Source organism: Peromyscus leucopus, chromosome 7 (assembly GCF_004664715.2).
Source record: "Peromyscus leucopus breed LL Stock chromosome 7, UCI_PerLeu_2.1, whole genome shotgun sequence".
Lineage (NCBI taxonomy): Eukaryota > Metazoa > Chordata > Mammalia > Rodentia > Cricetidae > Peromyscus > Peromyscus leucopus.
This window is the reverse complement of record NC_051069.1, coordinates 77,904,095-77,918,858: the sequence shown is the minus strand read 5'-3', so window position 1 is coordinate 77,918,858 and position 14,764 is coordinate 77,904,095. Positions and strand designations below refer to the sequence as shown.

Sequence of the window (14,764 nt, the reverse complement as noted above, 5' to 3'; positions counted from 1 at the left end):
AAGGTCAAAGGTGGTATCTTGTTCTGATTCACCTCAATAGGATTTTAAGTAACTTCCTACCTCATCTTCTTGCTTATTCCTTTTCCCTTCTCCAGTTTAAAAGTGGTAAAAAATAAAAGTCCATGTTGTTTAGGATGAAGCACCATTGCTAGGGTGCTTGCCTTGCATGCACAGAGCCTGCTGGTGATAACATAGCTGTAATCCTAGCCCTCAGGATATGGAAACAGAAGGATCAGATGTTAAGATCCTTATTGACTTGGTCCCATATCTTCATTCTCTCAGGAATCACATCGCAGAGGTAGTGTTGATAACTGAGATCCCTTATAAAGATGTACCTGGCCTTGGAAAAAAGGGGTTCTGTCTTTATTGAATCTATTAATGGTCTCAAAGGAAATGTAATGCAAATGATCTAGACCTAAATAGAGGATTTCTATATTGCCATCAAACTTGATCTAAAAATTGGAACATGGTCTAACAAAAGACAGTTTTCTCTCACACATAAAAATCAAATTTAAAAATGACTTGATATTCATTCACTTAACTGTTTTTAGTCAAACCATTCCAGTTTCCTGATGTAGGAGCAGAAAGAGAAGTGATCCCTTCCTGACTACTAGAAAGGCAGATTGATCATATATATAGTCTGACTATTGATTATGACTTGACTCAGGGAAAGTGAATTCTACTTTTTGTATCTTGTCTTGGAGGAAAATGTGTGTGTGTGGGGGGGGGTGGTTGAGAGAAAAGAAGGCAAGAGGTCAGAGAGAAAAATGATTTGAGTCCTTCCTTTTAGGATATCTTTTCTGACCCCAACGCTGCATATCTGACTGTCCTATCCATGAAGCCCAAATGAAAGGCCAGGAAAGTTGAGAAGAGAGTGTCAACGAGAAACTGTAAGCCGCTAGGGATATAGAAAGGGTGGACTCTGAAAGAGTTAGGAGGCAGATTTTAGCCCCCATACGGTTTAGCCTGGTGACACAGAATGATGTTGGCTAACAGACACAGCCTTATGGGAGAGTCTCTACCTCATGGCAGAGGAAGAAAAGACAGTACTCTCCAGGTCATCATCAGTCCTTACTTCAGTACCTGTCCCTGTGTGGAGTATCGTTGGAGTTCCAGGCAGACTTGAAAACTTAAAACATGAAACACATCCAGGAACAAATATCAGTAATTTATTCATTAAAGTGTAAAGTGGGAACAAAACATCCGCAACTCTGGAAAGTCAAGTCCTGTCATCTGAGTTGTTTGCAAATGGACGTACTAAGTGCTGGTCACCATTGTCACAGGTTCCATTGTCTCTCTGGTCAGTAGTGTTGCTTGAGGAGAAAAAGAGCATTTCCCAGATCTGCCCTGTCATTTCCAGAAAGGTCAGCCAGCCAGATTTAGGTTCAAACTTCTTCATGAAGCCATCTTCCTATGAGAACAAAGTGAAGATTTAAGACTCGGTGAGACAGTCTTCTCTATTCTCTCACTATGTGTAGTCATTTCATTCTCAGTATTGTTCTCTACTCCAAAGCTAAATTCCTTTAGAAATACCACCCAATAGAAATACAGTTTGAGCTACATATGTTTTCAAGAGTTTTTTGCAGCCATATATTAAGAAGTATCTTTATCAATCTTCTGTTTCTGTGAAGAGACACCATGACCAACGTAGCTCTTAATTTAATTGGGGGCTGGCTTATAGTTTCAGAGGCTTAGTCCATTATCATCATGACAGGAAGCATGGTGGCATGCATGCAGGTAAGAACTAAGATGACATGCAGTAGCTGTTAAAAGCTACATCTTGATCTGATCCATAAGCAGAGAGAGAGACTCTGGGGTTGGCATGGGCTTTTGAAACCCCAAAGCCTACCCTAACTGACATACTTCCTCCAAGGAGGCCATACCTCCTAATCCCTTTAATCCTTTCAGAGAGTGCCGCTCCCTGGTGACTAAGCCTATGAAGCCATTCCTATTCAAACCACCACAAGAAGTAAAAAAGTAAAAATATTTTGAAAATTTATCTAATTCAATGTATATTTAGTATATGAATATTCTTTCAGAGTATAGACAGTATAAAGTCATTATTGAGATGTAGTATTCTGTTTTGCCTACCAGGCATTCGAAATCCAAAGAACAGTGCTTTCATCTTTGTTCAAACTAGCCCTGTTTCTGTTGCTCACTGCCTGTAAGCTCCAGGGAAAGGATTTCTCTGGTGCTTTGTCTTATTTTCCTCTCTTTTTCTTTCAGGTACCTACCACTGAAAATTTAAATTTAAATTTATATTTATAAAATGTATTATACTGAGAATTATTATTATTTATTTGTTTGTTTTTTGAGACAGGGTTTCTCTATGTAACAGCAATGGCTGCCCTAGAACTCACTTTGTAGACCAGGCTGGCCTTAAATTCATAGAGATCCACCAGCCTCTGCCTCCCAATTGCTGGGATTAAAGGACTGCTGCCTAGCTGTTCTGAGAATTATAAGGACTCATAGTAAATCCAAATTAAATCAGTGTACTTGAGCCTAAGAAAATGTTGATTATTTCCACTATAATTATTTTTGAGGCTGAAATTTTTTTTAAATTAAGAACATCTATCCTGATAGAAATGCCTGTCTAGGATATATGGGTTCCTAGATTCAAGTTCCAGAATACACACACACACACACACACACACACACACACACAGAGAGAGAGAGAGAGAGAGACAGAGACAGAGACAGAGACAGAGACAGACCAAAAAAAAAAAAAAAAAAAAACCAATGAACTGTAGCACACTGTAATAATATGTTAACAACTTGAAAATCTATAATTATAGTACATCTTTATTGGAAATTACTTTTATCCAAGTGCAAACTCTTATGTTGTCTAATGAGGACATTGAGACCAGGGGGAAAAGGTTCCTAAGATAATACAACTCATGGCATGTATTGGTATATACCATGTTCTTGATACTTAGAAGATGGAGACAGGGGGATTACTGTAAGCAAGCCTTGACTACACAGTGAGTTCCAAGCCAGCCTGGGCTACACAGCAAGATGTTGTGCCAAAAATAAATAAATAAAAGACAATATAATTCTTTGCCTGGACCTGGATTGGGATGCTAACATTATACTCCTTTTCACTCCATATATTTCAAAACAAGCAAAAAAAAAAAAAAAAAAAAAAGACTGTAAAATTGTTTAAAACATTTATTTCATTTATTGTTATTTATTTATTTGTTTGTTTATTTATACTCATTTTATTTTCTAGAACTTGCCAAGTAGCCAGAGATGCCCTTGGACATTTGAATTTTCTGTCTCTACCTCCTAACCCTGGGATTATAGCCATGCCCCATCATGCCTGGTTCAGGCAGTGCTGGGGATAGACACTAGTATCTTGTGCATGCTAAGCAAGCACCCTACCAACTGAGCTATGTCCCCAGACTATGCTTGCATGCTCTCTGTACCACCACCCCTGATATTTTTGATGTTCATCTAGTAAACATTTGTTCTGCATCTTTTAGGTTCCAGGATTACAATGTCTCCAAATGTGTATGCTATAGTGGGACTAATCCAGAAAAGTTGAACTAGGTTTACCTTTTAATTAAGAACATCTATCCTGGTAGAAATGCCTGTCTAGGATATATGCATTCCTAGATTCAAGCCCTAGAATACACACACACACACACACACACACACACACACACACAGAGAGAGAGAGAGAGAGAGAGAGAGAGAGAGAGAGAGAGAGAGAGAGAGAGAGAGAGAAAGAAAGAAACACACAGAGAGAGACCAAAAAAACAATGAGAATCTTGAGAATCAGAGGACTCTGGAAATCTCTGCAGATCATGAAATTAATAGTTGTGTAATTATCAGCAAACCAGGCAGCCACCAGTCAGGGGAAAGTATCTGCATGTGGTGTGCAGAGTCAGCTGTGAGGCACATGATGTCATGTTCCAACAGAAAAAAAGAGATTGCTCATTTCCCTTTTTCCTCTTCTCCTAACTTTACATTCTCAAGTATTTCCCACAGTCTCAGTATTTAGACATTTCTTGTTCCCCTTCCAAGAATAATCATAATCTTATAACAGATAGGTACAGTGATAGCCTCTAAAATGATCCTTTATTAACATAACAACTCGTTATTTCTGGGCAGTTAACATGTTAACTTGTTACATATTTTCAACTTCTAAGGTAAAGAAAGTAAAAGAAAAAGCTAAATGAAGATATGAAATAGTCATAAATCCATAAGAAACAAAAATTAAAAGAACCACAAACCAGTAAAATATATTTATCAAGAAAGAGTTCATTCAAATGTAAGAGACAATAATGAGGCTTCAGTAGTTAAAAAGAGGAATTCACTGAGACTAAATCACTAATAATATATAGGAAAACACTTCACATTACCATCAAATAAAGAGCTTTATATTACAATACAATCATAGTTTTTGTACCTATACAAAATGCTTTTTCGAGTAGATTCTTTCAAAACTATTTCCTTTAGTGATGCAATTTGAATCCTAAGATCAATATATAAAAATAAATATACAAATAAGGATTCATTGTCACATCTGTAATGCAGTAATAAATAAGAAATGCCCAGGTCTGATTATTTCTGGGAGTAGTGAAAATTTGCTTAATTGGACTACTCTGATTTTAAGAAAGGCTAAAGAATAAATAATATACCAAGTTGGCATGTTTTGTTTATATCTTCCAAAACTCATGTTGATTCTTAATTGCTATTTTGATAATATTACGAGTTAGTATCTTTAAGAAATTGTTTGATCATGAGAGCACCCCCTCCATGACTAGATGGAGACTATTATCCAAGGAGTGGATTTGTTATCATGTATTCAGCCCTCTAGTCATTTTTCTTCCCTCCCTCCATCCCTGCCTTTCTACCTCACTTCCTGCAGCAAGAAGGCTATTACTAGATGCATCTCTTCAATACTGGTGCACTTCAGTGCTGGTGGCCTTGGATGCTGGCACTCTCAGACTCCCTATTCAACTTCCTTTCTATTATTATTTACTGTGTAATATTCCATTATAGCATTACAAAGCAGACTGACACATACTGTACCAATAACCCAAAGAAAATTAAAAGCTCTGAAATTTTTTATAGATATAAGTAGATACCACAGTCACTCCTCTAAAGATTATTTGTTCAGTCATTCATTTGAGTGCTGTTTTGGTGGTCTGGGGCAAAAGCTTGATGGTAGAGTGTATGTTTAGCATTTACAGAACTTGGCTATTTATACCTTTGGAAATTCCTTTACTGAGATGAATGGTTACCCAGTCATCTGTACATATCTGTGTATCCACTCTGCCCATTCACTTTGTCACCAAACTAACCGCACCATTAGAGCAAGCAGAAAGAAGGTGGGAGGGGAGCAAGGTGAGAAGAGGAGAGGACCTCTTAGTTTAACTCTTACTATTCTGGCTACTTGGAAGGGACCAATTCAGTGCATCCCCACTTCTAAAAGGGATTTCTTTTTGTATTTAGAGTAGTTTTAAAAACTATATATTTAAATTTCTTGAAATTTCCCTTGTAATCCCCATACTTGTATCATTCTATTTACATACTCACAAAGTACTCTTATGAGAAAGCTTTCTGGTTCTTTGCATATAGGTATTATTGTCTTCATTTTTATTGTTTATGCAATATTATTATTACATCACATAATATAATTATTATTAAATTATGCTATATTATGTTGATATGCATATTAAATAGGAACCATGAGTCTTGGAGTACTTCCTAGGTAACTTAACCTAAGTCATGCCTCTAATAAGCAGGAAAATTTGGAGTTCCGGCCTCAGATACCAATGTCAGTTCCTGAGATCTATAGCTGTGTCAGGTACCTTGTGTGCAATAGGCCTATGCTAAGCATGAAAGGTACAGAGATGTGTATAGTAGATATAGTCCCCCTTTGTGGGACTAATGACCAAGTATTCTTCTTGATTCCAAATCCTGGGCACAGAAAAGTCTTTCATTAAAGAGCATGGAGGTAGGAAAGTCACTTTAATCAAACCAAAGTGTGATTTCCAAGGGGTGAGACCGTGAGTTTCATCTTAAGTACATCCTTTGTTTTTCAGATAGGGTCTTACTAAATTGCCTACACTGGCCTTGAAATTCTCCTGTGCTCAAGCAATGTTCCTCTAGCCTTTGCCTCTGTGTAGCTGAGACTATACACACCAGCTACTAAAATGTACTCTAGTGGCTCTAGGAACTATCTTTTCCTCCCAAATGCTCATGATAGCTGAAAAAAAAATCACATTAAATCTTCTACCAGGCATTATGAGTCTAACTCTGCACTTCAGACTGGTAGAGGGAACTGGAGAAAATAATAGTAAATGTAGAAGATGAAGAACAGAGATGACAAGTTGAAACTAAAGAGGATATGGAGGAGAAGGAAAAATAGAGGAAGGATGAGAGAAAGGAAAGGGAAGGATCAAAGAATGAAAAGGAGAGGGATGGGGAAGCATTCAAACTGATTTTTTTAAAAGAAGAAGAAATGAGATTATGCATCTCATTATTAATGCTCTGTCTCATGTTTTTCCCTTTATTGCACCTGAGGTCCATGGTGACTGATATCTAACTGAAGTGAACCACATAACTTTTGAAGTCTAGATTTCCTTGGATTTGCTAAATAGAAGCTATATTAGTATTATTAGTATTAGTATTTATTAGTAATAGCAATCGTCTTGAAATTGTACTAAGTGCTCATTTATAGGAATCACTCTGGATGCCGTTTGTGTAAATAACTCATGTGATCCCTATGCCAGCTCCAGCAGATAAACTGCAGTATGTCCTATTTTTACAGACAAGGAAACAAAGTACAGAGAAGGTTTGTAAGTTATCCCATTCAAATAGATGGTAAGCACTGAGTCCTGAAATAAAGTCAGCCCTGTTTGAATTGGAATTGGTGCTCCTAATATCTGTGCTGTACTTCTCTATCACATCTTGATTCAAAACTTCCCATAAAATTTCAGGCATATTTCAAGTGTAACAAGACCATAGCTTGCATGTTTATGATCATTTTAGAGGTTTCTCTTTCAGAAAAGTAAAAAGGGAAAAATTGTAAAATACCCATTTCCCCTTCCTACTGGATCCCCTGACTACTAGCAAAGACATGAGCATTTTCTACAAAATGAATCATTCAAAGTAAACTCATTCATCAGAACAGATTTGTCAATGGCATTGTGGAAAAAAAAGTGTTTGCTATGCCTGTATGTACTGGCTCACTATAGCATTATTTGCCATCAACAGAATAAGTGATTTCTATTGGCTGGAATACAGTATATAGATTGCTTTACAATGATCTTAAAGAGTGCTTCTAACATGTCTATAGCATAAGCTCTCAGGTGTAAAAGAAAAGATCTGAGAATCCACATAGGAGCTTTATGAAGGCTAAGGGTGTGGGGGGAGGGTGTGTGTGTGTGTGTGTGTGTGTGTGTGTGTGTGTGTGTGTGTGTGTGTGTTTTGCATGAGATGTACTTTTATATCTCTATTAGGATAAGTTTTCCCTATTATATACGTGCTAAGATATCTATGATTCCCAGGTGAATGCATTTCTAGAAATTCCAAGAGACCATTCCATACCCTTCATTCATTTTTAATTCTAAGAATTCACACAATATATTAACATGTATTTAAGTAACATGTATTCAGTGTCTTCTACATACTGTGCTAGACAATGGCAACATTGAATAAACCTAAAGAGCTTGTAAGACTATTCTCTATAGGTCCACTGGTGGCCTCTGTGCTATAAGACACCTGCCTTCACCTTAGGTGTACATAGTGCAGCAGAGATTTTCCTGAATCCTTCCCACAGCCAACTAGGAGAAACATAACCAAACATCTGACATGTTTCACCTAGACCCAAATTAGAAAGAAGAGCTAGCTACAGGTAGTTGAAAGCAATTGAAAAGGAAGACTGCTTTACAGTAAGACATAGCACTGAGCAAGCAGACTCAACAAAATAGAAATGGAACAAAGTCTGTGTTCAATACAGTCAATTGCATCAAATTCCAAACACTTGTAATTATTGAACACATCTACAGTTTAGGAGATAATCAACAAATGAAATGAAATGTGCCACATATGAAAATAATTTGCATTCAGCTTGTTCAAAGAATTCCTTTGTTAATAAAACAATTGGAAACCAGGCAAAAGAAATAAGCGAGCAATTCTTTCAGTAAGAATTAGTCAGTGAACATGAATTTGAACTCAGCATTAAGAGAACTTTAACTATACTAGTAACCTAGGGCAAAATTAATTAACATAAGATACTAAGTATATGTATTAACAAAGTGGAGACATTGTAATAGATTACTAGGACCTCCTTGTACCAAGGAAATGTTGAATACTTTAACATGCTGCTGACAGGATTATAATTTGTTAGAACCACTATGGAGCAGAAAAATCTATTAATTTCAAAACAGATATAAACCATGAGCAAATGACCAAATATCCACCCTAGAAAACAACTACACACAGGAGAGGATGCATATTGATATATTCAAAGAAACATTGCTTGTGACAGAAAACTCTGGAAATAACCCAAACAAACAGCTCTTCAACAGCATGTACATTCAGTAGAACATATTAAGAACTCTTTTAATTTTTGTTTATTTATGGTGCTAGGGATTGAATTAGGGACCTTGTTCATGCAACACAGAAGCTCCACAATTGATCTACTTCCCCAGTCCCTAAAGTGTTCTTTAAAATACTATTTTAAGTACCCTGGGTTGAAAAAACAGTTACAGAATAAGTCCATGTACTATTTAGGGTGGACAGATTAAACAGACCTTGAGAGAGATAAGAGCAGGGGATGGGAGAGAGAATACATGGGGATAGAAATGTTTTTCAACTCTTTATTAAGCATATTGAGACATAAAACAAAGCATCTAAATCTAGCTGAGCAAGGCTTCTGGATAACATGAGCTCCAAAAATTATTGGCATAGTCCTGGCTTTTTGAGATACTGATGTTTAAAAAGAAGCAAATTTTAATATTTGAAAATGCTTTAAAAAGGGTTCATTCCAGTGAGGCAGTACATTATTTATTTTTATCATGAAACTTTAATAGCCCATAATTTGTATGTTAGAAAAATGGGAAAAGTCAATGTATAAGTAAGGAATGCACAAAACTGTGCAGCTGACTGTTTCAACACTACAAAGTACAAATGAGAAGATCTAATTCCAGCTATTTCTGTACTAATTCTCAATTGTCATGAGAATCCTAGCAAAAGGCAGACACTTGAGGGTCTGCACTGCTGATTCTGAAGATGTAGTCAAAAGCTGCTGCTTTCAGTCCCAGACCTCATGACTAGTTCCCAAGCTAGAAGAAAAGCTAGACAAATGTTAGCCAACTGTAAAGTTGTAGGATCCATTGTAAATGACCCAGGAGATTTCTGCTTTGTTTACTTTTAATTAAAAGCATCTAAAATAAGATCTACAAACAGAATGAAATCTTTTCATTGGTATTTTCTTGTTTGTTTTAATTAGTAAGGAGACTCTCCATTCCAATTTTGCAGTAGAGAAATGTAAAAAGAATGTCATCACACTTACCCAGCCTCCATTCTGCCGTATCCATTCTCCTGTGTTATTCATTATGAATTCAGCCACAAAACTGGAAACTTGCTTGTAAGCATCTGCATCCATGTCAATCTGCTCTTGTGGGAGTTTTTTGAGGAGAACACCCCCAAAGGCAAATACAGTCACAATCCTTCCCCAGTTAATGATGCCATCTTCAAATTCTTTTTCCATCACTTGATTGAAGATAGTTCTGGCAGCATCTATGGATCCCACATCAAAATAATCCAAGTATAGTTTCAGATTCTTTTCCACTTTTTTTTGAGCTGAGAAAGCAACTCTTTGTAGCACTCTGGATGTTTTGCTTGGAGCCGATTCCAAAGCAGGTACCTGCAAGACATACTGAAGATAGTCCTCAGCCAAAGAGTGGATATACATGAACTCACAGTCAGTCATCTTCCCTGGTGGAGCTGACTGGACAGCTCCGGAGGCCAAAGAGGCAACTAACACAAAGACAGCATCTGGCGGTGGATGGGTAATCATATTTGGAGGCTGCTGGAATTTCTCTTTACGTAGGTCACTGTGTGGGCTATGTGTGAAAGCAAAAGCTCAAACTGTGAAGGAGGAAAATGTTTCAGAGCAACACCACTTCCTCTTACGGTTCAGTTGAAGCATCAAAAATGAGAGGAGGTAGAGAAATCAGATCCCCGTACGTTCCTGGGAACTAGAGGCCTTTCTGAGTCACTCTGGCATATTACCCTTGAGATGTAGATATACTAGGTTGAAAGGAGAAAAAGTTAGCTTCTCATATTTATAATTTCTTATAGGAAACAATTTGGCTTTAAGCCCAACTTAATACATATTCTCGTTTAAGTGTGTATTTTTGTTTTATGCCTGGGCCTGAGTTTATGTATATGCAGCATATGCATGCAGTACCCATGGAAGCCAGAAGAGGGGTTGGACCCCTTAGAACTGGAGTTACTGGCAGCCTGATATGGGTGCTGGGATCTGAACCTGGGATCCCCTGAAATAGCAACAAGTGTACTCTTAACTTCTGAGCCACATTTCTAGTCCTTAATACATATTCTTAAATAATATACATTATCTTGTAACTGGGTCAGAAATCATGGGTGAAATTAGAAGGAACAATGATCTTAGAGTTACAATGCCTGGTCTCAGTTGTAGACAAGTCCTTCTTCCTGTTTACTGTGGCTGTGGCCTGAACTTTGTAAAAGGAAGCCATCTAGACTGGCTTTAGAGGACTGAGGTGAAACCAAAGGAGATAACCTAGATAATGCACCTGTCATCATGTCTGGTGAGATTAGGTGCTTTGTGGTGCTGCTCTTCATTCTTTTAAGAATTAGTGATGATTCGGCTTCTCAGTCATCTCCTGACCCAGTGAGTAGAGAACTTCAGAAGTTCACAATTTGAAAGCCTGCATTTTGTTGAACTTTGGTAGCAATTCTAAGAGAAGCTTAGTGGAGATGGTGAAATCAGTAGCTAAAGCAATGTTGCCAACTTTGGGTTGAAGCTTAAGTCTCCTCATTTAAGTATGTATCAGTGAAAGCAGCTGCTGAATTCATGAAGATGAGGGGCTTGCTTGTCCGATAGCTTCAAACTGAAGAGCCAGTGGTGGAGAAATAGAGACAATTCCTATCTTTGGAACAGTCAAATGGTTTTTTTTTACCCTTCTTCTATACATGCCGTGATTTTGATTCTTTGCATCAAATTCTCATGAGCGACTGCAAAAATGGAAGACAAAATCATTTACAACTTGTATTTACAATCCGTCACCATAGAGTTGAGGAGGAGGGGAGAGAGATTGCTTAGGGTGCTTGGAAATAGAGACATATGGTAGCCATGGAAATACCTGAGAGTTATTGATTCAAAGCCCCAGCTGATTTGTTTTAAACTTACCACCAACTTTGCACTAGAGACAGCAGGGGAGGACTCTGAAGCCACCCTCCTATACAACTGGTTATACAACAGGTAGATTATATTAATCTACTTGAGAGCTCTCCAAGCCTGAGCCTACTTTCCATGCTTTTCTTCCTTCCTCACATGGTTCAGTCCTGAATTACTCTCTTGCAGCCTGCCAGTTTCTTCTGGCTCCCTCCCCATCTCCTCTAACAGTATTTTCCTCAGCTATCTCCTCACATCTACTTAACATCTACTTCATCCTTTTGTACAATTTTTTTTGCTGTCAATGTTTTGGTTATTAATTAATGTGTACATCCTTGTGTATTTTCATTGAACTTGTAAAAGTACTCCTATGTCTAATTATCTGTGCTTATAATAATCCACCCTCTCAATACCCAAGGTTTAAAATAGTAATCAGGTAGTTCTCTCTCTCTCTCTCTTCTTCTCTCTCTCTCTCTCTCTCTCTCTTCTCTTCTGTGTTTGTGTGTATAAGTATGTATGTATGTTTCTCATGACCCTGACATTTGTCAGGACCTAATAGGGCTAACTGGTATTTGTTCCTTAATGTCTAGGATTTGGCTGAAATGACTTAAAACAATTGGGACTCTTCTGTTCTGACCAATAGAAGGAATAGTTGTGATAGGAAACAAGAGTACAGAACTCCAAAACTATCCCAGCTAATGAGTATCCAGGATGATGCAAGCTGCAGGACAAGGTAAGTAAGTTTCAAAAGAAACTATTGAGGTCAACTTCTCTTTCCCCAAAGGAGGAACCTGAAAATTTGCTGGGCTTTTTGTTGCTTCCTCGGAAGTGACATGGGGGAGTTCTGACTCTGCTTGGCTCTTTCACTCTTCTGAATTTAGCATAACTACTTCCCTATTCTGAAGCCCTGACCAAGGCAAATTCTCTGTAGAGAAAGATGGTCTTCATGTATACAAAACAAGGAGACGATCTCTCCAAGGTATAATTGAGGAAAAGGTTTTGTTTTTTGTATATATGAGGGAGAGTACGTCAGAGGTATCTGGAAAAGTCCAGAGCAGGAGAGAAAGTAGTAGACTAAACTTGACCAGCAGACTGAACTGGGCCATGGCAGGAGGGGGAGCAAGAGAGGAAGAGAAGAGAGAGCAAAGAAAGAGAGGGCCAAGAGAGGGCCAAGAGAGAGGACCAAGAACCAAGAGAAGAGAACCAAGACAGGGGCTGGAGAGATGCTCAGTGGTTAAGAGCACTGGCTACCCTTCTAGAAGTCCTGAGTTCAATTCCCAGCAACCACAAGGTGACTCACAACCACCTTTAATGAGATCTGGTGCCCTCTTCTGGCCTGCAGGCATATATGCAAGTAGAACACTGTATACATAATAATAAATAAATAAATCTGGCCAGGCAGTGGTGGCCCATGCCTTTAATCCCAGCACTCAGGAACCAGGGCCAGGTGGATCTCTGTGAGTTCGAGGCCAGCCTGGTCTACAGAGCGAAATCCAGAACAGGCACTAAAACTAGATAGAGAAACCCTGTCTCACAAAGAATCCATCTATCCATCAATCAATCAATCTAAAAAAAAAAAAAAGAGAGAGAGAGAGACAACCAAGACAACAAAAAGAGGGCACATGTCCAAAATGGCAAGGTTCTATAGAGATGAGAAGCTGGAGAAAGGGAAGCCCATAGGCTGGAGAAGTTTAGGGTAGGGGTTGGGGTGAGAAGAGCTGAGAGGAGTCATGGACTATAACAGGTACTTGCAATGCTGAGAGGGCCTAGAAGCCAGCATGTTCTTTGGTATGTTAATAGGTACCACCGTTAGCCATTTGTCCCCAGTTTCCCTTGGACCTGACACACTAATAACACAGTTGAAGCACAAAGAATGAGAGAAATAAGCATAAGAATTCACCTGTGTGTCTTTCATGACCTCCTTCAGTCCCATGGGATCAGGCCTTCCTGGTCAGAAAAATCCACTGGAGACAAACCCATCTCCTCAGTTCCCTGGGTTATTTTTTTGTTTTTGTTTATTTGGTTGGTTGTTTGGTTAGGTCTTTAAAAAAAAAAAAACACTAGAGGATCAGAGTGACAAGTTCCTGGTAGGAGTGCATTGCTCCAGGCTATTCTATGAGCACAAATGGAAGCAGGAGTTCCCTTAATTTTCTTCCTATGTTCCAGAGGAAGGTTCAAGAGGGTTCTGGAGAGACCCAACTAGTTGTGAAATCAGTCAGTGGATTGATACCTGAGAAAGCATAGAAGCATCGGGCAACCTAGTGTGGAATGTTATCTAAGGATACAGAGGCACAAGGAAATGAAAGGGGAAAGGATGGGGGAAGTGAAGCAAGGAAAGGGAAGCCAGGGGAGAGGTTATCTTTACAGATACAGTCAGGAAAACTCTGTTGTTTTACTGTTGGCTTAGCAGCTACATCCACATCTAGAGCTATTTTAGCTGCTGTCTGCAGCTCTGCAGTCAGGGCTCCTGTAGCTCCTCTACTCAGGCTGTGGCTGGTGGGACTTCCCATCCAGCTGACACCAGTTCTTCCACTGTCACCAAATGTAGGTTTTAGCTAAGTCTCTATCATTCTATTTACCAATAAAGACTTGGGAGTCAGATGATGGGGTGAAAACCTGCTAGCTCAGAGAAGCCTGAAAGCAACCAACTGACTGACCTTCCTCTTTGGCTGACAACCCAGAAAGATTATCTCTCCAGCTGTCCCAAACCCAAAAGACTGCCAATACTCCAAGTCTTCCTACTACTTCCTGTCTATCTCTCTATCCATCTTCCTGGCTCCTTCATGCTCTCTATGTCTAATTCCTGTCAACTAGTTGCTGGCTCTAGTTGACAGGAATTAGAGGTTGATTTTATTGCATAGTCTCAGGTTCACAGTGCAATCAAATATCCTGCAACAAACCTCTTTATGTGTGCTGGAAGTAGGTATGCAGATAGTGAGTGCCATGCTGTGTCTTATGCTGCAGCTACTATACGCTTTAAGCTGAGCTACAGGCTCATAGCTGTCTAGTAGTACTACCTCACCTTTGATTTCTCTGGAAGACCTGGCTTACAGACTGTGCATAGAAAACACATAATAAATGTTCAATGGGTTCAGTAGTATTGTATTAGTATTTCATGTATGTCCTGATATAAACCGAGGTTGATATTGTATCCAAACTGTATTAGCTTTCTGTTAAGTTTTGCCCAGCAAAGCAAAAGGAAAAATGTTCTTTTCCTTCAAATATCATCTCAGGGGAAGTACGAGGGGAAGGCCTGTTTAAATAGGACCTTTAAGTCATTGTGGTAGAGGGCCTTGGGATTTTCACTGCCCAGAATGAAATGGCAAAAAGCACACATTACCAAAGAAGCAGAAGTACTTGGTGACAGCA

General features: G+C 38.7%; 2 protein-coding genes across 3 annotated transcripts in view; one reads left to right on the top strand and one right to left on the bottom strand.

Annotated features, from left to right (window-relative positions):
- Positions 1–14,764, top strand: part of LOC114690936 — a 97,346-nt gene that overhangs the window by 1,629 nt on the left and 80,953 nt on the right. The window contains exon 2 of one of the 2 annotated variants that reach the window (XM_037207829.1): positions 11,986–12,128. The exons of the other annotated variant lie outside the window; for it this stretch is intronic. Within the exon in view, the coding sequence (XP_037063724.1) occupies positions 12,107–12,128 (22 nt within the window). The 5' untranslated portion in view covers positions 11,986–12,106. The remainder of the gene's footprint in view (positions 1–11,985; positions 12,129–14,764) is intronic. 2 annotated transcript variants of the gene reach the window in all.
- Positions 1,148–10,226, bottom strand: Bcl2a1 (BCL2 related protein A1). Its single transcript, XM_028865944.2, has 2 exons — positions 9,530–10,226; positions 1,148–1,411 (listed from the first exon to the last, which is right to left on the bottom strand). Exons 1-2 carry the CDS (start codon positions 10,034–10,036, stop codon positions 1,220–1,222), a joined length of 699 nt encoding a protein of 232 aa, XP_028721777.1. The 5' UTR covers positions 10,037–10,226; the 3' UTR covers positions 1,148–1,219.

What these genes read in the sequence shown, in the direction of transcription:
- Bcl2a1 (XM_028865944.2), bottom strand. Translation starts at nt 10,036, where the DNA reads ATGATTACCCATCCACCGCCAGATGCTGTCTTTGTGTTAGTTGCCTCT. An exon ending in TACGGCAGAATGGAGGCTGG is followed by an intron (nt 1,412 to 9,529) that starts GTAAGTGTGATG and finishes TTGTTCTCATAG; the next exon opens with GAAGATGGCTTCATGAAGAA.